The 21861-nt window shown below is 37.9% G+C and overlaps 1 protein-coding gene across 2 annotated transcripts in view; it reads right to left on the bottom strand.

Moving 5' to 3' along the window:
• Positions 1-21861, bottom strand: part of SAMSN1 (SAM domain, SH3 domain and nuclear localization signals 1) — a 169875-nt gene that overhangs the window by 89718 nt on the left and 58296 nt on the right. For both annotated transcript variants that reach the window (XM_070071919.1, XM_051859452.2), the window contains exons 7-9: positions 19881-19949; positions 7529-7655; positions 5976-6328 (exon numbers count right to left, since the gene is read on the bottom strand). In XM_070071919.1, coding sequence (XP_069928020.1) covers positions 5976-6328; positions 7529-7655; positions 19881-19949 — 549 coding nt within the window. The remainder of the gene's footprint in view (positions 1-5975; positions 6329-7528; positions 7656-19880; positions 19950-21861) is intronic.

The following is a 21861-nucleotide window of genomic DNA, read 5'->3' as shown; positions in this document are numbered from 1 at the left end:
TGTTAAATGAGTGAATGGATGAGTGAGTGAATAAACCCTTACAGATTTTTCTGTATTCAGATTTTTCTCTTGGATAAATGTAGGTTCCCCTTCCATCAAACATTATATTGCTATAATTAAAATTTGTCATATAAAATATTTGTAATTAATCATGTGTCCTTGTTCATTAGAGAACCACAATTATTTCTAAAATCTAGATTCTCAAGTTCATCCATTTCATTGTAGGCTGTAGTGAATATAGATATCCTTGGTAATTTTGTATCATCATTTTCCTTTCAAAATTCTCAATCCAGGATATCCTTTCCTATGAATTCCTTTTCACTGGTTGTCCAAATCTATTTGTTGAAACATTTTCTCTTTCCACCCTATAATAATTCCAACATAAGTTAAGTTTAAGCTGTTCCAACAAATGATCTTTCTTGTCTTAAAATTGAAACACAAAGATATTAAGGAATTTAACATGATGGTTGATAGCCTCCCTTTGCAGGGGTAGGAAGATGTGGGAGCATTTTAGTACAGCTTATTACTTACTGGCCCTCATCACTGGAGAAACAGAGGCCTTATCGTGGGAGCCTAGCCTTGCTAACATGCAAGGAAAATGGGAACAGAGTGTGTGAAATTGGTTGTGTCCTTTTATCTAAATCATGTCCCCCCTTACTCTCTTTTTACGGATCCTCTCCATCTTAGTTCTTTTTCACATAATTTTTTTTCTTCAAAGTGCATGCCATGGGTTTTTTTTCTCAATCACCATTTTAAACTTCAGTGCCATTCAGCAAACAAGAAGAGAATAAATACAGGCTAATACGGGGAAATAGTAAAAAGATAAGAAGTAGGAAAAACAGTTGTGCTAGGTAAGAAGGTAGTACTCATTTTGCCTGCGACAAAGGACGTGTGTGAGAGACTGGGAGGATCTGCTTAGAAGGCAGACTAGGTGGGGATGGTCTTTTGGCCCGGTGGTTGTAACATCAGCTGGGCCTTCTGTGTTCAATACGGGAGTACCTGCATTTGAGTTCTGTCTGCTTCCTACTAATGCACATCCTGGAGGGCAGTAGGTGATGGCTCAAGTGGTTGGGTCCTTGCCAATCATGCAGGAGACCCAGACTGGGTTCCCAGTTTCAGTCCCAGCAGTTTCAGAATTTGGGGGAGTAAACCAGTAGATGGGAACACATCTCTCTCCTCTCTCTCTCTCTCTCTCTCTCTCTGTGTCTCTCTTACCACCAGGGAGCTGTACATTGTTAGATTTTATAATCAGGATTATCAGTCAGGTAGGATTTGTCAGACTAGTCAATAAGTTAGTTTGTTAATAGTACCTTATGTCAATTGAAGGGGAAAGAGACAGTTCACAGGTGCTGGAAGAGAGTGGCAACATGCATAACAGAAAGACAAAGAAAGCACAAAGGGCTCGTGCTGGCTCTGTCACCTCAATCCCACTCACCACTAGTTTTCCTGGGCAGTGCTAAAACTCTTACACTACTTAGCAGTCAGACTGCATACCCCAACTTTGGCATGTTGATAATTACAATGCACTGCTCCCCATCTGAACTGAAAGATTGTTAAATCTTTTGCTCCTTTGCTTCTTGGTTAGCATTAGCACACATCCTGTTCCTCCCACTGAAACAGTTGCACAAAGAATTTTTCCATTATCCACACTTTCCTTTTGGCACCATTTTGATGAGTTGGTGTCATATTGCAGCAAGACTTTTTTATCTTTTTTTCTTAGATGCTGTTAAGTGGAGCCTTGATGATTTTCTCATCTTGGGATGTTGTATGTAAACACTCATTTGTCTTTGATTTGTGTTATGTGAGTCTGTCACTTACTATTAACATTTTTCTATCTATCCTACCTTTGATTATTCTCAATGTAGGTCTCCCTTTTGTCCTTTCAGGCTGTTGATTTTGCTTCTTCTTCAAAGATTTTGTTACTGTTACTTTTTGAACATATCACTCAATTTTATAAAATATCTCAAAATAATTTAGACATCTTAGGGGAGGAGATAATTTTTGCTCCCTTTTTCCTGTTTGGATTTTCACTCATTAATATTATAATATGTGTATACTTCTTACAAATCTGAAAATACGTTGCTTATCATCACAATATTACATTAAGAGATAGTTTCAACTCCTTTGCAACATATGCTTTTTTCTTACCTTGATGCTCTGCCAAGCCTGTAGCTCACATTCATTCTTTTCCCTCTTTTTGTTAAGAAGTTTCAAGCTCTTTGCATGCAGGGCATCGCGAGTAGCCTTCAGTCACTCTTTTTGTAAACTGATTCTAAACACTTAGCTTCAAAATTATTTTTGGCCACCTCCATTGTTACCTTTCTCAAGATGAATCTAAAATCTCCTCTCAAAGCACTTAGCTCAGATATTATTAAATATCCACGTTCTTAATTTCTCCCTTTACGTTTCTCTGGTGGAGTAAACACTTTTATAAATCTGATCTTCCACTTCTCTCAATTTATGTCAATTCCATAATCATACATCTTTCCCTATTCCCCAAGTCCCCCAGACCTAACAAACAACTCAACTGCACATTAAATCTCTATGTCTTATTCTGCTGTTGACTTCTGGGAAGGACCCTTCACAAAGAACACATTTCCCTGTCTGATTTAGTTGGCTTATGGTATCTCAATTCAATAAAGTGCTGCTTTCCACTCTGGCTTCTTTGATTTGGGTATAAATGTTACCTATTAAGACCGAATCATGGTACCACTTCATTTAATCTTCTTAATATCCCAGACTGGCAGATAATGATAAGATTGCTTTACAACTGGATATTTGGGGGTATGCAAAGAGTCACTCTCAGGGAAGGGAAGCAAAGGAGTAAGGACTAAAACCAACGTACAGAATCAGAATTAATGGGAGAAAGAAGGTAAAAAAAGTGAAGAGTTCGCTCCTGCACACTCTGCTGGTCATACTGCAGGGGGTTTAACTCATTGGTACTAACTCTGAGAGTGCAAGTCTGCTATGGGCTGAGCACAGCACCATGCCTCGGTGAATCAGGACTTCCTGCATGGCTAGTCAATGTCGTTCATCTCAGAACTCTGATCTGATTTAGGACCAGACACACTGGAATCTACTTTGTCCGAAATTTCTCAAGTCAAGGAGAATCGACCGTCCTTGTGGATTAGATTCATTTCTTGTGAAATGACGAGCTCCATCATATCTGCATATACGATACAGTTTTTTTTTAAAAATATGGTCACACTTTACCCTTTAAAATTGGAAAAAATGTCACCTCTGAGCACCTGTCATTAATAGTAACACTCATTTCAGAAGAACATCTTTTCCCTTAACCCTATGTGCCTTCCTCTGCAATGTCTATAGAATGGAAGTCAAATAACACCCCTCCCCAAAAGAAAACCTTCGAAATTACTGAAGGAAAAAATACTGCCTATGCTAAAATGAAATGATATTTTTCACTTATTATTGTAAAATATATTTGTAGAATATAAAATAATAATTTGCACTCATCCAGCTTCTTTCCTTCTAGTGACTCAAATCCCAGAGTATAAGTGATCTCATTAAGTTTACCAAACCAATTTAACTCTAACACGCTCTCGAACCTTCTCTCCAAACCCGCTGAGGCTTTCCTGTCACAAACGCTGAACATTATCATCTGAAATTCTGAGTAGGCTACAGGTGTTTGACCTTCCACTGATAAAACTCATTTAATCAGTTATGTACTAAAATAGACAAAGCTACCTAACTAAAGAAAAAGAAACACATGACTATTGGGTATTTCCCTAAATTTGCACACACATTCACAAGCCATCACATGCACACAGTAACTGATTTTATGTACAACTGGATTAATTAGACTGAGAAAAGGTTTGGTGATCAGAACAATCAGAAAAATTAGATTATATGTTATCTAGAAATATGGAACAAATTCCACTGGTATTTGAAACTCATGCATTTAGACAATAATGCTTCTGAAATATTGAATAATGTCCTTTGCATTCTAGGGACTATGGAGAACACAAAGATAAGTTACTTAGAGGAATTAAGCAAATGCATCACTAATTACAGCACACAATATAGTTTGGTAAGCTCCATGAAGACAGGGAAGTGAATATATTGCTTAGCTCTGTATTCCCACTGCCTAATACTGTGACGGTATATATATCAATATATATAATATTGTGACTCTATATACAATAATGTAACTATATATAATATTTTGACTATATATAATATTGTGACTATATGTATCAGATGCAAATATGCATTTAAGGAGTACATAATGAAAAATAATGCCTTCAATCATCTAGAAGCTCAAAGGGAGTAGATATTGCTTCTATTGTATGTGATTCAACAAGGCTTTGAAGCTATGGCTCTGGGTTGCAGGAATCGTTCTAAGGAGAATAATATCCCCGCAGAGGCCATTGTGCCACACAAAGATGCAGGCAGAGAAGAGCAGGGCAGCTGTTAGGAGAAAATCCTTCAGGGTGGCAGTCCAGTATAGGAAACACATAAAGAAAAAGCAGTGAGTAGAAAAGGTTGAAAAGATTAGATTGAGGCCGGACTGCTGAAATCCAGGAATGCCAAACGAAGGAGGCCAAATTTTATTCTGGAAGGAAGCACTGAATATATCAGATTAGAATTATATTCACTAGCTTTCTTGCTTGTCAAGTAGTCAACTTCCTTTCCCTTACTTCTGAATCTGTCCAAGTTGTCAGAAGTGGGTCCTAATTACATTGCCAGCTACTCTCTAAGAAGATGCTCCAAGAGGGAGCCTGCAAGGTCCAGGTTCCCCAGAGAGAAGAGGGCTGGCAAGCTGGAGAAACATTCTCCAAGATATTAATGGAGGGCAGTTTCACTAGCTCCAAGTCTGTTCACAGATACTGTAATATTTAACATGCTACTCTGAACACAAACTACTTTAGCTTTTGTTATCAAAGACTCAATACATTAATTTTAAAAGATGAAAAGTACTCCAAGAGAGAATGAAAATCTTCAGAGGCCTCTAATGCATGCTAAAATACAGCCCCTGTCTAATGGGAGATTATTTTTAGAGCAAAATAGCAAAGAACAGGCTTCCTGGACATACAGTTGTTCCATTCATTCACTGTATACACAAATGGCCATGTGCTATAGAGAAATTATAAAACAAGCTGCAACTTAAAGGACTCTACTAAAGTTGAAATGAAGTTAGACATTTCAAGGTCTTGAAGGAGCTCAAATATCTCACAAGGTTCATGGTACCCTTTCTATTTTACAGTCCAGAAAATTAGGATTAAACAGGTAAAAAAAATTTCCATAGCAAAAAAAGTAGCAGAACAAAGGATCCAAATTCAAATTTGTCTGAGTCCATGGTCCATATTCTTTCTCTTGCACCATTTAGTTTAGAATTTAGCTTAGTACATAGAAAACTCTGTAAGACATGAGCATTGGGTAAAAAAGCAAGACATCCAGTGTGATAATTTGTAAGTTCTGGATCTTGGCTCCAGCTCTTGTTAGCGATCTGCTTCCTATCTGTCACTAACATTTGCTCTGCCTCAGTTTCTTGAAATGTAAAACAGATGGGAAATCATAGTAGACTATCAAAACCTTTACTTTTAGGGTTGTTGTGAGATTTAATTAATGATAATTATTGTAACATTCTCAGGAGAGTGGCAAGCCCAAAGAAAAGGCTCATTAAAATTAGTTTTTAACTGTCAATTACACTTCATTACAATAGGAATAATTTAGACAATTCAGCACTCATTTTCTTGACCTAAACCAACATTCAAAGCCTTCCTTCAATTAAAAAAAAATCTGTAGAATATCATGCAGTAGTTTATTTGTATACCAAGGAATACATCCAGTATAATCTAGGTAAAAGTCACTGGAGCTACTCTGGTTTTTGGCAAGAATTCTAGCTGGTAATTTTCCTGAAACTGATACACTTGACTGATTCCCGCCATTTGTTATCTGTTTCTTTCCTGCCAGTACAAGATATGATGATACATTTCTGTAGTTTCCAAACTTACCCATGAATGGAGAAGATCCACATCCGTGAAAGAAGACTTGAGATGTGAGTGGTGAGTACACAATGAGCAATCACCCCAGGTTCCAACTTGGGCCAGTTGGAAATCAACACAAGTCCAGAGTGGGTTTTCTGGCAAAGGCTTCCAGCTGTTCCACATCTGGATGTCACTTTCATAGTGAGATAACATATCTTCCAAGAGGTGTCCATGTGTAGTGCTGGATCTTTTCAGTGATGCAGAAAAAGAATCCTGTCTAATCATTAATTCTTTCTTCCCCTTTGTACTAACATTACTCACTTTCTTTTCTTGGGGTTTTGTTAATCTCACACAAGAGATCAATGTGTCATCTTCATCTTCTACATAACAAAGAAAAATAAAGTAAATGTTAAGACTGCCTAATAATTCTTTGCATGTGGGAATTCTGAACACTATATTTTTATATACTAAAGGTGAATGAATAGCAGGATAAACCATAGGTCATTCAATTTTACAAAATAATTTTAATAGCATTAATTAAAGAGTAAATGATTTTGTTACAATAAATTTTTTGTTTTGAAAAACTCATATTTGTTTCAACTTTTTGAAACCATGTTATTGGCTAGAGTAGAATGGAAGTCGCATGCAAATAAGCATCCTAAAAGACACTCAAAAAATTACAACTTAAAAAAAATCTCATATCTTATAATCATAATATTATGTATTTTATTCTTAAATATTTTTAATTTTTTTGAGGCCATGTATTTTAGGGAACATCCTAAAGAAGCACATGAAAGTCTGCCCTCCTCAAAAGAGTGAAATCTCACTGGATATGGACTACAATCCTACTGACATTTTAAAATTTTCTATTTTCATATCAATCTGCAAATGGATTTATACATGCAGTGTATCTCATCGTGAAGTATTTTGGAAAAGCAAGAATAGACTGAGAAAGATAAATTAAAAAGCATATCTTTAATACCATAAAGTGGACTAGTGAGATCTATATTTACCCAATGTGGTGAAGGGTCTAATCAAATTTCAGGCATAGCACTTTATAAAACAGTTACTGAAAACACAAATATATATCACCCATGGTAAACTGCTCTATATTATTGGATTTCTTTACACACAAATGTTTAACTGATATAAACAAAATATATGATTAATAGGACATTATTGTAAATTACTAACAAATTAAATTGCAAGTCATAGGTATATCAATTTGCTGCACTCACATCAAGATTAAAAATATCATTTTCTATGCCCAACCAATGGAAACAGAGGGCATTTCTGATCCTTATTTTCTGACACAACCTCATCTTTCACTCTCTCTCCCACTCTATCAGACTCAGTCCTGGCCCTGAAGGGAAAGAGAAATGGGGCTAGGCACACGAACAGGACGAAATGAAAATTTGGGAATAAGAAAAGGGTATCTGTTTCAAAATACCTTGGCAATTAAAAAAAAAACTTAGCATTTAATGAGTATTTTAAAATATTATCAAGATGGACTTTGTTAATTTATGCTTCCCCAGTTCTCCCTCAAAGAAATTTTAGTTGCGGATGGAACTCTTACTTACGGAGACTTATTAGTGTCGGTTTCACTTCATCCGAATTCTGTTCCCTGGATTTCTTGGTCCAAACCAGTTTCTGTAGTCGCTTTAATGTTCCCATTGATTCCACGAGGTCACCATCTGATTTTATCATCTAGCACAAACATCGCTCAAGGTAAACACAAATTATTCTTCACAAAACATTAGATACAAAATCCGTCAAGATCACAAATGCGAGAAAATTCATCTTGGGACCTTAAAATCCGAATGTAAGCAATAATTTGAAGGCACAACACATTTGGGGGGGGGGGTTCGAAATGCAAAACTTGTTACAGCTGGCCAGTCACACCCCAAAGCAGGGTGGTTATGTACCATGTTTGTCCTATTCCCTTCCAGCTGCAGCAAAATGCTTCAAAATCAGAGCCATCTCGAAATTACCGACCTCTGCCCAGCGTGCAATCATGGAAAGGAGCGGGAGCTTTGCCGCGTAATATAGATGGAACAAGAACGTAAAGTCAACGCTTGCGAGGATTAATGGGAAAAGCATGATCCACCAGCCAATAGCAGAAAACACAGAATTTAAATCTTCTTCCTTTAAAAGTTCTGGGAAAAATCGCATTTTTGTTTCAAGTATGAAAGTTTTTCAATAATATTCATATACCTTTATTAGGCAGCCTCTTCCTTTCTAAATGAGTGAAACAAAATACAGCCACAGCATACTGCGTGATGTTTTAGTACACCATTGTCACTGTGTACCATAGCAAAATAGAGGTAAACAGAGATCTCACGGTTAACTGATGCCTCTTAAGGTTTCTTTAAAAATATAAAAATATTGGGGCCGGCGCTGTGATATAGCAAGTAAAGCTGCCACCTGCGGTGCCAGTATCCCATATGGGTGCCAGTTCAAGTCCTGGCTGCTGCACTTCTGATCCAGCTCTTTGCTATGGCCTAGGAAAGCAGTAGAAGATGGCCCAAGTCCTTGGGTCCCTGCACCCATGTTGGAGACCTGGAGGAAGCTCCTGGCTCCTGCCTTCTGATTGGTGCAGCTCCAGCCATTGCAGCAACCTGGGAGGTGAACCAGCGGATGGAAGACCTCTTTCTCTCTCTGCCTCTCCTCTCTCTGTATAACTCTGACTTTCAAGTAAATAAATAAATCTTTTATATATATATATATATTACACTAGTTTAGCATTGATGAATTTGTATTTACACTGCTTTTATTTATCGTTTTTGGCATACATCATATTTGACAAACTTCAGAAGATTTTAAAACTTTATACTTTGTGTGCCTAGTTTTGTATGAATTGGTAAACTAGTTGCATTCTTTTGCTTTAACCAGATGTGAAGTAATATATAGAGGACCATTTCATTTTCACTCAAATAGCCTGGACTCAGAATTACTTCTTTCCCTGCTTTTGTCACTTTCTTTCCATTCAACAGCCAATAAGTGATATCCAAGCAGAAACTGGAATTTTCAGAAAGCCAACTATTTGCCTCCTCATTAATGTCTGAAAGAGACATAGTTCTAATAGTGCTTCCCAGGGCTTTGAGAGAAATTATCAGCCTAAAAAATGTTTGGAAGTAAAGGACCTCTGGTGTGCAAACATTTCCAATCTTTCACGTTCAGCCTTTAGTTCTGTTCCTTAAGAGTGACTTGAGCAACCAATATAAACTCATTGTTCTGGCTCTGCATAATAGCGCCTAAGTAGGAAATGTGACATTTTGTCAGAGTAAGCCATATTTGTTTGCAATAAATAAAAGAGAAAATGTTGAAATCATTTTAATCTTTCACGGAAACTGTGATGAGACAGTGTCAGAGATGCAAAAAATCTTCCCTCTCTTTCCAAAAGTCAACCAATTTCTGTTGCCATTTATCTTTTTAATTATTTTCGCAGCATTTCTTTTTGATGCTTCCTGTTACTCGGTTTTACAGACCCCTTAGAAATCACAAAGAGCTATTTTCTAATCCTTAGCCCCTTGGAGAAATAATAAGCTGACATTGCACAACCATTTGTCCTCTGCTGTGTCTCTTGCCTCACAGCAACCTCCTGGTAGAGCCAACGCCTAATTGCTCTATTGAAATACTGGCATAGAAAAATAGCCTGTTCTCTCTCCTTTCTTCAAGAAAAAGACTTCCACTTGATTTGAATAAGGGTGTTATATACCAAAGAAACGGAACTTCATTAATGATTTATCTCTAGGAAAAACAGGGACATTTGGAAGGAGTCTGAAGTCATATTAGTGAAATATCATTGTCCAGAGCATGTAAAACAAAACTGACCCTACATTACTTTGCTTATACTCTATTGTACCTTTTTTGAAAGGCAGATAGAGTTTCCACCTGCTGGTTTATTCCCCAAATGTCCACAATGATTGCAATCAGGATAGGCTGAAGCAGGGAGCCAGAAATTCAGTCTTATTCTCTACATGGATGGCAGGAACCTAATCTCTCCAGCCATCTCCATAACATTAGCAGGAAACTGGAGTCTGGGGCTGGACTCAGGAATTGAAACCAGACACTTCAATTTTGGATTTTGGTGTCTTAACCATTAGTCCACAACTCTCTCATATTCTTTTTGTTTATTTATTAAAAGGCAAAGAAAAAGAGAAAGAAAGGCAGAGACAGAGACAGATATAGAGAGATCTTCCATCTGTTAATTCACTCCACAAATGTTTATGACAGCCGAAGATGGGCCAGGCCAAAGTCAAGAGACCAAGAACTCAATCCTGGTTTCATACATGGTTGGCAGGGCCCCAAGTGCTTTGAATCGTCACTTGCCAACTCCAGAGATATACATTAGCAGGACTTTGGAAGCAGAAGCACAATTGGGATTCAAATCCAGGCATTCCAATATGCGATATGAGTATTCCAGTATTGATAGCTGCTATGCCAAATGCCCATGTCCTGTTGTGCCTTTTTAATGTACAATATTGTTAATTTTTAAAAAATCTTTATTAACTCACTCATCTTTGGGTTACCAGACATTGCCTATTGTATTTCATTCATTTTTTTAAAATCCTGTGCACCTAAGATAGTGCATGGCTTAATAAATGTTTGCTGAATATAAATGCACTTCTAATTTTATTCATATATTTATATATAATTTTACATACAAAATTTTGATATTGAACTGGCCACTTTCTAATAGCTAGGTAATTGTGGATAACCTCTTCTTGCTATTAGGTACTATATATCTGAAGGTTGAAAGTTAGAGTTAGTATTATTATAAGAGATAGAGAATCAATAAGACTACTCATTAAGGATAAATCCTCTAGAATATTTTCAAAATGAAAACCTTATTCATATCAATCTCATCTGTTATCATATAATATTTTACTGGATGTGGCTGAAATTATAATGATGTGCCTTTATTTTCCAGGTGTATTCTGAGAAGACTGATCTGCAAATTAATATTTGCATTCAATCAATAAATAAACTTTTGTTGAGTACCTATTATATGCCAAGCCCTATTCCACATTCTGGGATATTACATTAAGCAGGTGAGATGAGATCATTGCTTTCAGAGTTTGCACTCTACAGAAAGGTGATAGACCATAAAGCAATAACCAAGTATATAAGCAAGAGGATGTGAGGTAAGAAGTGCTAGGCTGGCGCTGGGTATTGGCACATTAATTAAGATGCCATTCTGGGGGGCTAGTGCTGTAGCACAGTAGGTTAAGCCTCTGCCTGCAGGGACAACAACCCATATGAGTGCCAGCTCATGTCCCAGCTGCTCCATTTCTGATATAGCTTCTTACTAATGACCTGGGAAAGCAGCAGAAGATGGCCCAGGTGCATGGGCCCCAGCACCCACATGGGAGACCCAGATAAAACCCTGGCTCCTGGCTTTGGATTGGCCCAACTGCTGCCATTGCAGCCATGTGGGGAGTGAATCAGCAGATGGAAGACCTCACTCTCTCCATTGTAACTCTGCCTCTCAAATAAATAAACCTTTTTTAAAAATGCCATTTTGGGATTCCCTTATCTCATAACAGAATGCCTGGGTTCCAGTCCTGGTTCTACTTCCAATTCCAGCAGGTGACGTCTCAAGCTGTTGAGTCTTATTGCTCACTGGGGAGACCTGGATTGAATTATCAACGCTTGGCTTCTGCCTGTGCCAGCCTCAGCCCAGTGTTGTGTGAACCAGCAGATGAGAGATTTCTCTTTCTCTCTCTCTCTCTCTTGTATCTTTGCTTTTTAAAATATATTTTTAAGTGCTAAGAATTAGTATGTGACAATAATGGAAAGGTTTTACTACTTTATGTACTTAGTATAGGCTTCTATGGAGGTTTTTTAAATTTTTTAAAATTTATTTATTTGACAGGCGGAGTGACAGAGAAAGATATAGAAAGAGATTTTCCATCTTCTGGTTCACTCCCTCAAATGGCCACACCAGATGGCATTAGGCTGAAGCCAGGAGCAGGGAATTCCATCTAGATTGCCAATGTGGCTGGCAGGAACTCAACTTCTTGAGTCTTCATCCACTGATTTCCAAGTTCATTGGCAGGGAACTGGATCAGATACAGAGTAGCTGGGACTTGAACTGACACTCCCATATAGAATGCGAGCATCCTAGGTTGGGGCTTTACCCACTGCTGCAATGCTGGTCCCTCAAGAGATACTAAAACTGAGGTCTGAATAATATGAGGGAGCCAAACAAGTGAAGATTTTTAGCTGATTCTGGATTGAGCACCCAGATTAAGATTTTTTTGAATGACAGAAAAAGGCCAGTTAGAGAATACGGGAAAGAAAAGTTCTACAAGAGGACACAGTTTGTGCAAAGTTTTTTTTTTTTTTTTTTTTTTTTTTGACAGGCAGAGTTAGAGAGAGAGACAGAGAGAAAGGTCTTCCTTTTCCTTTGGTTCACCCCCCAAATGGCCACTACAGCCAGTGTGCTACACTGATCCGAAGCCAGAAGCCAAGTGCTTCCTCCTGGTTTCCCATGTGGGTGCAGGGCCCAAGCACTTGGGCCATCCTCCACTGCCTTCCCAGGCCATAGCAGAGAGCTGGACTGGAATAGGAGCAACCAGGACAGAATTCAGCACCCCAACCGGGACTAAAACCCGGGGTGCTGGCGCTGCAGGTGGAGGATTAGCCAAGTGAGCTGCGGCGTCGGCCGCAAAGGTTCTAAAGCTAGAATTCCTAGAATAATTCTTTCCATGACCGGGGGAGAAGGACATGAAGTGAAGTATGAAATGAAGCCAAACATTAACAGGGGTCCCTCCAGGAAGATTCTGTAGAGCAGGTTGAAGAGTACGTACTATCTAATCAGGGGAGTACTACAACTCTGTATTTTCATTCGTCTTCTGTCCAGCTTTTATCATCTTCTTTTCCAATGGACCAATGGACTCTTTTTTTTTTTTTTTGGACAGGCAGAGTGGACAGTGAGAGAGAGAGAGACAGAGAGAAAGGTCTTCCTTTGCCGTTGGTTCACTCTCCAATGGCTGCCGCAGCCAGCACACTGCGGCCGGCACACTGCGCTGATCTGAAGCCAGGAGCCAGGTGCTTCCTCCTGGTCTCCCATGGGGTGCAGGGCCCAAGCACTTTGGCCATCCTCCACTGCACTCCCTGGCCACAGCAGAGAGCTGGCCTGGAAGAGGGGCAACCGGGACAGAATCCGGCGCCCCGACCGGGACTAGAACCCGGTATGCCGGGGCCGCAAGGTGGAGGATTAGCCTAGTGAGCCGGCCCCAATGGACTCTTTCCAATAGCATTCAAACATGCTTTGAGTTTATTCATTTCTAAATCACCACTTCTTGTTTTACTATCTTTCCTGCCAGACATGACCTCCAAAAAGTCATGTATTTATGCCTCCTCTAATTTCCTGTCAATTCACCCCACCTCATCTACTCATCAACCAGCTTTTGTCTCCCCTCTCCCATCCACATTGCTTTTGTGATCCAATAAACCATTCATTTACAACCTGATATTCAGCAGTGTTGACCCTAATGACCTTTTAGAAATACTTTGCTTTCTTCATTTTGGTGGCACCATTGTTTTGGTGCTTTTGTTTTTTTGTTCATTCCTTCTCTAACTCTGTATGCTGACACCCTCCTTTGCTTTAAATAAATGCTCCAACTACTTTAGCTCTGATCATTTGGTCAATATCATCATCATGCTTGTTGCATGTGCATGCAATGCATTCACACATGTATGCACACATGATTTTGAATGCCCTGTACGTGTATATGATGACGACTCCCAGTTTCTTTCTTTCTCTGGGCTTTTCCTCAGAGATTCAGACTCACATGTCTAGCCATTTATTTCAAGTGGTTTAGAAACATGATCAAGACTGATCTCTAGACATCGCCCTTAAACATGACCCTTATCCAACCTTCTTCAAGACTGTGAATGCCATCTTCACCCATCCAATTGGACATTCCATACATCAGTGGTCTATTCTTATTCTACCTCCAAACTGTTTTTTGAATCTGGTTCATTTTTTCCATCTCCATTGTTACCACTCTAATTTTCTGTAATTGAGACTATTGTCAAGTCTCTAATTTATTTTTCTTTTCACGTTCTGTATTTCTTCCTGTCCTTTTTGAAAGTTATAACTCTCCATCAGAATGGTAATTATATATGAATGTAAATATAAGTTTCCTATTTCTGCATTCACTACTATGTACATGGTATATCTTTTATATGTTAAAATCTATAAATGTAATATTTTAGTTCATTTTGTTCACATTTCCTTCTTTAAATAATGTAAAAATTTGCTAGAAATGCTAGGTTAAATACATTTCATTTTCTGACACTTTGCTTTACTATTAGTATTATAGAATAATTTTTGGCAAATGGTATCAATGAATTATTGAACTGGATTAGTTCTGTAATCATATTTTACAAGCTGGAATGGAATTATTGGACATCTAGTCAACCAGTCCATTTAAAAAATGAGAAAACCCAGAAAGGGTAAGTGGCTTACCCAAAGAAAGATAATTTATTAATAATAGAGTTAGAATTAGAATCAAGTGCTCTGACATTTAATCCAGTGTTCATTTGTTCTTATAGGAGTTTTAGAAATCTCCACAATTACTGCTTTTCTTATATTGACAGCCAAATTAAGATCAACAAACATGGGGTTTTATTTGTAATTTAAATATAGTTTTCAGTAAAGAGATAAGGATAACGAGGATACTTTCAGATATATAGACCTACAACTTAAAAACATTGTGTATATTAAATTATATGTGTTTGTCAAATATTTCCTAAAAGGGCATTTAAATCTCTTCTGATTAGATTCCTTTCTTACAGAGGAGAAATAATAGCATTCTAAGAGAGTATGTGAGTTCAAATCATCTATTTGTCAGAATATTAGGACCCTTCCTTCACTAATGATAAGGAAGCTGGAAAAGCGTGACAAAACTTAAGTAAAAAAAAATCCCCTTGTTATTTCTTTTGTTTTTAATTTATGATTTAGAAAAAATTTCTCTCTAATGTCATCTTTAACAAATATTCAAACAGAAAATCCTGATCGCTTGATTTCTATATTACACAATTTTGTCAACAGAAGAAGTGGAGCTTTAAAAAAAATGAATATTTTTGTTTATTTTTAAAGGCCAGTCATAATGAAGACCCTGAAATAACGCTTCAGGTAGTTTCATGTGCTTCATGCTGATGATATTCCCCAAAGCTTCCCAGTCCTATGGCTCTTCTCTTGCTATTAAAATGTCCTAATCATGGGTTGGCATTGTAGCTCAGTAGGTAAAGCCATCACCTTCAAATACCAGCATCCTATAAGGATAGCAGTTTGACTCCTGGCTGTTCCACTTCTGATCCAGCTCCCTGATAATGCTCCTGGAAAGAAGCAGAGGGCAGCCCAAGTACTTGGGCCCCTGCATTCATGTGAGAGACCAGGAAGAAGCTACTGGCTCCTGGCTTTGACCTAGCTCAGCCTCAGCCATTGCAACAATTTGGAGAGTAAACGAGCAGATAGAAGATCAATCTCTCTTTCTTTCTCTCTGCCCCTCTCTCTATAAGTCTGTTTTTCAAATAAACAAAATAAATCTTTTAAAAAATTTTCCCCCAGTATGCATAGCTTTAGAAACTATTTTTATGCTCACAATATCTCAAGTGAAAACTCAAAATGTAAATGTGTATAAAATCATAAACACCACTGAAGTGGATTTTTCCTTCATTATATATTCTTTATTTCTAAGATTTCTACATTAAAATGTATTACTTTTATAATTGGGGAGATGCTGTAATTTAAAAAATGTATTTAGAATGCAATTTTCAATAATGAAATATGTCAACAAACACAGAACTATCCAATTTTTCTACTTTGAATTTGTTCCCAGTCACTTGAAACCAAAGGTAGCTAGTGATTGAATACAAAAAAAAAGCCATTTGTATGACAAAAACAAAAATAAAGAAAGAATTAAATGGTGAATATTAAACCTCCAAACTCATATCTCCATTCATCACAAAAATGATGAATCTCTATTCATGACCCAAAACGTACTTTTAAAAGATAATTAGAAAAGTCACAATGATAAATTAACACTTACTTACTCAATGAACAATAATAAAACCAAAAAGATTATGAACTGGAATCGATCAATGGAAACACATGAAAACAAACATATTCCATTCCAAAGGTTTGTTTTATTTCTTTCTTATAACTACAAAAACTAAAAAGACAATGTAAAAATCATTCATTTATTCAAACAAAATACTGGTTGAAGAAATAATTACAGGTGGTGGGAAAACTGTCAGGTTGATATTAGATATTCACATATGACTATAATTACAAAAATTGTTATTTTTTCCATGATAGAAACACATTAAACTAAGATAGGATGAGCACTTAAAATAGAAATAGACACAGTAAGAAAAGTCATGGAATGAATAATGAAATCCCAATATGCTTTATGAGCCATTTACTTAGTCATTCTATATGCATTTACTGAGCATCTACTCTGTGAGAGATGCAAAACAGATTGAGACATTTTGTATGGGAGTGATCTTCATTACTTAATTTCAGTGCTAACAAAAATAGCTATCGGTTTCACTGTTTCTTTGTTCCACTAGGTGAGCTTTTTGGGGCACCAGCATTGTTTTGTGTATCTCAGTGCCTTCTCTTAGTGTAAATATATTTCAACTAAACTGTTGGCCAAAAAGATACCTGGAAGAAGATGCTAATGGCTATCCTAGGCAAAGCACAAATAAATTCTGATGTTTATCCCCAGAAAAGAAGTATTTCATCACTTGGGGTTGGGGGAGTGAAATGTGCTGAGCTAGAGGATTCGCGGGATTTGAACAAGGAGGCAGAGCAGTTTACCATCTCTAACAAAGTTCTTTATGTAGCTTTCTATCCTGCTATGTACACACAGATTACTTGTTCAAGTCCTATCACAAGTTTCAATCTTATTCTCCTTTCTCTCAGGCAGTTTTCGAGGTGTTTAGTCCTGGTCTTAGAACAATGTGCCCTCCTGGGAATACAGGAAGGAAAGGGATATTTCGGAAGCCCTACAAGCTCCATTTTCCATGGCAAAAGGAAGTTGCAACTGCATGGCCATCTCTACAGACTTCTGTAGAGGGAGCCAAGACTGCTATTTGCTCATTGACCCCCAGGTTGAGGTCAGTCCTTTAATATGGTGACACTGTCAACCCAGCTGAAAGCTGACAAGAATATACAAATCAGAAATGCAAATGGGGGCTATGCTAGTTTAAGGGAAAAAGTCACAGATGCAACATTTTCTTTGCTTCCTGCTCTGAAAATCTGAAGAAGTTTCTAGAACTGTTCATAAGAACATGTTTCTTTTTCGGTACACTTCCTAGCCAGCCAAAAAATGTGGATAATAGAAAACTTGAGAGCCACTATATAAATTAATTAGTTTTTGTTTGGTATCTATTAGGTTCCTAGCAATAGGAAGAACTGTGGGTACTGGAAATGACGTTAAAGAGCAACTTTTCTTTTTATAAATTACAATATAATTTACAGTACTGAAAAATAAGACATGTCAGGAAAACTTTTAAGAATCAGCCTGGTCTACTGATAGAAGTCGGTTCTGCTTTGATGCCCTGCTCTGTGACTAGCCATGTGAATTTGAGCAAGTCACTTCACATCTTTGCATCTCAGCCTGTATGTCTAAAAAATAAGGAGTGGATCCTAGGAATCAGTTGCTCCTCAAATAAGCTTAGAGACATTAGATAAGTATCCTCTTTTGTTACTTTAGATACTCTCCTGAACATAACAAAAGTATAAAGGGAAAAAATGAGAATGAGCTATTCTTAATCAAAACTATTGGTTTTTAAAGAAATCTCTACCCTAACCCCTAACGTAAAAAATGAAGAATTGGGGCCAGAATGGTGGCACAATGCTTTAACCCACTGCTTGTGACACCAACATTCCATATCGGAGGGCTGATTAGAGTCCTGGCTGGTCCACTTCCAATCCAGATTCACACAGATGCACATGAGAAGACAAGGGTACACAGCCCAAGTAGTTGGACTCCAGCCACCCACGTGTGAGACCAGGATGGAGTTTCTGGCCCCCTGGCTCCTGGTTTCAGCCTGGCTGTTGTGGCCATTTAAGGAGTGAGCCAGTAGATGGAAGACCTCTCTTTCTGTCTTTGTCTCTTTGTCATTATGCCTTTTAAATAAATAAATAAACATATCTTTTTAAAAAAATGATGAAATTGAGACACAGAAATGTAAATATAGTGGCATAAGAATACAGCCAGTGGTATCTCTGGGCCTCTTGATCCCGTTTTCTTTTATTTTTTTTTGTTTTATTTATTATTATTTATGTATTTGAGAGAGAGAGGTTGAGAGAGCCACAAGCACACACACATACACACACACAGAGAGAGAGAGAGAGAGAGAGAAGGAGAGAATATCTCACCTACTGGTTCACTTTCCAAATGCCTGTAATGGTTGACAGTAGGCCAGGGCCAAAATCAGGAGCCTAGAACTCAAAGTCTTCCATGTGAGTAACAGGAACCCAATTGCTAGAGCCACCACCATTGCCTCTCTGCATCTATATTAGCAGGAAGCTGGAGTCAGTAGTCAGAACTAGGAATCAAACCCAGGACTTCAATGTGGGATCCAGATGTCTTAATACTAGTCTAAATACCTTCTCCTCTTGCATCGATTTCATTTTTTAAGGAGCTATTTTATTTATTTGAAAGGAAGAATTACTGAGAGAGGAAGTGACAGGGAAAGATAGAGAGAAAGAATGATCTTCTATCCTCTGGAAAGCCAGGAGCCAGGAACCTTATCTGGGTCTCCCACATGGGTGCAGGGGCCTAAGGACATGGGCCATCTTCCACTGCTTTCGAAGGTACATTAGCAAGGAGCTGGATTGGAAGTGGAGCAGCTGGGACTGGAACCAGTGCCCATGTGGGATGCTGGCATTACAGTTTGTGGCTTAACCTGTTACGCCACAATGCCAGCTCCCTGCATCTAGTTCTAATTAAAATATTTTCTAGTCCACCTAAATATATAGTTTTATCTTCATCATTGATTTTTTCTTTCTCCTCTCATCTCTTTGATATTTAACTAGTTATTAAAAACTCAAAAAGCATAAAAAGTAGGGCAGAGTTCAATAATATTTCAGGGAACAGAAGTCATATTTAAATAGTACCTTTCCATCACCCCTTCTTACCTAGCAGACTTATCATCATTTAGACAAAAAAAAAAAAAAGACTACAGTTGAGAAGAAAACTGTTATAGTAGAAACTTGGATGTTAATAACATGTCAATTATCTTGGGGGAGAGAGGGCTATGAATAAAGATGTTTTGAAACTATTCTATTCATTCCTACATAAAGAAACATGATTTGTTGAAGGTAGTTATTTGGCACAAAATCTGTATTACAAATACATTTTGGGGAACAATAATCAAATCAGTAACACAATTTAGCTTGCAGTGTTCCCTCAATCCTTTTGGAACAAGAACTATAAATAGGACTTCCAGTCTATTCAAGTCCATAATGCTATAATTCTTGTACATGAATGGCCTGGAAATTTGCCAGACCTTCTAAAACATGTCCTTTCTGTGAACCTGTTTAGCAACGTCTCAACAAGCAAAAAAGCCAGTTGATATGATGTGAGGATTTTAATATCATAAGAGAGACTTGGCACACAAAGAACATATCCTTTTTAATGCTACAAAATCTTCCCTATCATAGGAGGAATTGCTAAACTTTAGGGAAAAACATTTTACATAACCACCTGTCCTTTGAAGGACTTGCTTTATTTTTTTTTTTTTAGGTCAGAAAACTTCCTGATAAGGACAAACCTTGCTTTACATTCCACCTGGTAGCTGAAACTAAGGTAGTAAAGAACCATAGAAAACAGTGTTTATTAAAATTATGGGAAACGGAAAACTCACTTAAATAAGAATATCTGGGGGGGGGGGATTTCTCACCTCTTCCTCTGCAGGAGGGTTAATGTGTCTTTGATGGCGAGATGGATTCCAACATTCTGATGTCACTCTCTTTTGCATAAGGAAAGGAAAAGAAGACAAACAAGACAACTGATGTTAACATTTTACACAAAGGAAAGCTCCCAAAATAATTAGGAAGGGAATCATTGTCTATCTGTTGTCTCAATTATACTAATTATCCTTTATCAAAATACTCATAGAAGGATGAGTGTTTCATCAGTGGTTTCATTTGCATATGCATACATATAAAGACGAATACAGAATATTTGAGCCTAAATATATAATGTGGTTACTTACATATATGTGTATTTATACATACATGGAAACAGATAAACATATGTACATACATGGCATGTGAATATATATACATTAGAATCACTCCTGATGCCTCACTTACTACAATCTCAAGCCATGGTCTAACTTCCAGAAGAGGGTTGGTGTACAAAGAGTTTGAATCAGGAAATGGTTTTATGAAGCAGTCCACTATGTAATCTCTTGGTGTTCTACAGTATTGGGTATATAACACACATCCACTTTTGGAAATCTTACATTGTTTAAATTCAAACCAAATACACATTTGGAATATTCTGAGTCACAGTGATGTGGTAATGATTAGACAGATCGTGAGCTGGAAGCCCCACCTCCTTCGTTTTGTGTTGTCATGTTCATCTATATGTCAATCAGAGGACCCATCCCCGAGAAGTACCTCCTCTTACCTGGGACATGGGGGTGGTACCACATAAACACTTCCGTTTTTTTTAAGCACATGAAAAGCTAGGGAGAATAGAAGCTCTCTCCTCCATGTGGACTCATTCTTTGGCCCCATTCTCCCTAAATAAAGCCCTAATGGGTCTGTGAATTTTCCTCACTTTGTAAATAAAGTTTATCATACTGCATCCCATGTTTGGGCCTATATTTAGAATTCTTCCATATGCAAAAGGCGAGAACCTGGAAAATTAGGTTAGGCCCTAACCCACCCAGCCCATAACAACAGCATTTTTTAATTATATTTTGTACTTGTCAGTGTAAGGTTCTTACTGTATGATTCTTGCTGTCAGCTTCCACTTCTTTTGAAAAATTCACATACATGGTATCAAACACAGTTTCTACTTAGGGCAGCTCTAAAAGGTAGCAAAGGATATGTGATAGAGTTTACGGTAAGAGACGAGGGTACTTTAGCCTGACTGTTGGGGACCAATCTAAATTTACTTGTTGGAATTGAATTCATAGTCTAATCATATTATGAAGTGAGGTTTTGGGGGAACATGACTATGTCATGAGGGCTCTACTCTCCTGAATGGAGCCTCTTATAACACATGTGGATGTATTGAGATGGTTCCATATTTTTTTTTGGTTAAAAATTTACTTATTTATTTAATTGAAAGGAAGAGTTATAGAGAAGCAGAGGCAGGGAGAGAGGTCTTCCATCCACTGGTTCTCTCCCCAGATGGCCACAAAGACCAGAGCTGCGCCAATCAGAAGTCAGGAGTCAGGAGCTTCTTCCAGGTCTCCTACATGGGTGCAGGGGCCCAGGGATTTGGGCCATCTTCCAGTGCTTTCTCAGGCCACAGCAGACAGCTGGATTGGAAGTGGAGCAGGATTGGAAGTGAAGCAGCTGGGACTCGAACCATCTCTCATATGGGATGCAGGAGGAGGCTTTACCCGATACACCACAGCGCCACCCCGGCTCCACCTTTGAAGTAAAGAAGCAAGCCCTAACCAGACACCAAATCTGCTGGTGTCTTGATCTTGGCCCTAGCTTCCAGAACCATAAGCAATATAGTTCTGTCATTTGTAAATTAAGGCAGATGAAGATATTTTGTTGCAGCAGCCTGAATGTGCTAACATGAAGATTTCAAATCTTACCTGAGAGGGTGTCTACAACCATTTAAAGGGAATTCAGAGAGGGGAAGACAGGAATGTTCACTGAACATCTAAGGACTAGACTACTCCACGCAGGGCT

Source organism: Oryctolagus cuniculus, chromosome 4 (assembly GCF_964237555.1).
Source record: "Oryctolagus cuniculus chromosome 4, mOryCun1.1, whole genome shotgun sequence".
Taxonomy (NCBI): Eukaryota; Metazoa; Chordata; class Mammalia; order Lagomorpha; family Leporidae; genus Oryctolagus; species Oryctolagus cuniculus.
The sequence above is the reverse complement of the archived record's forward strand: the minus strand, read 5'-3'. Positions and strand labels throughout refer to the sequence as shown.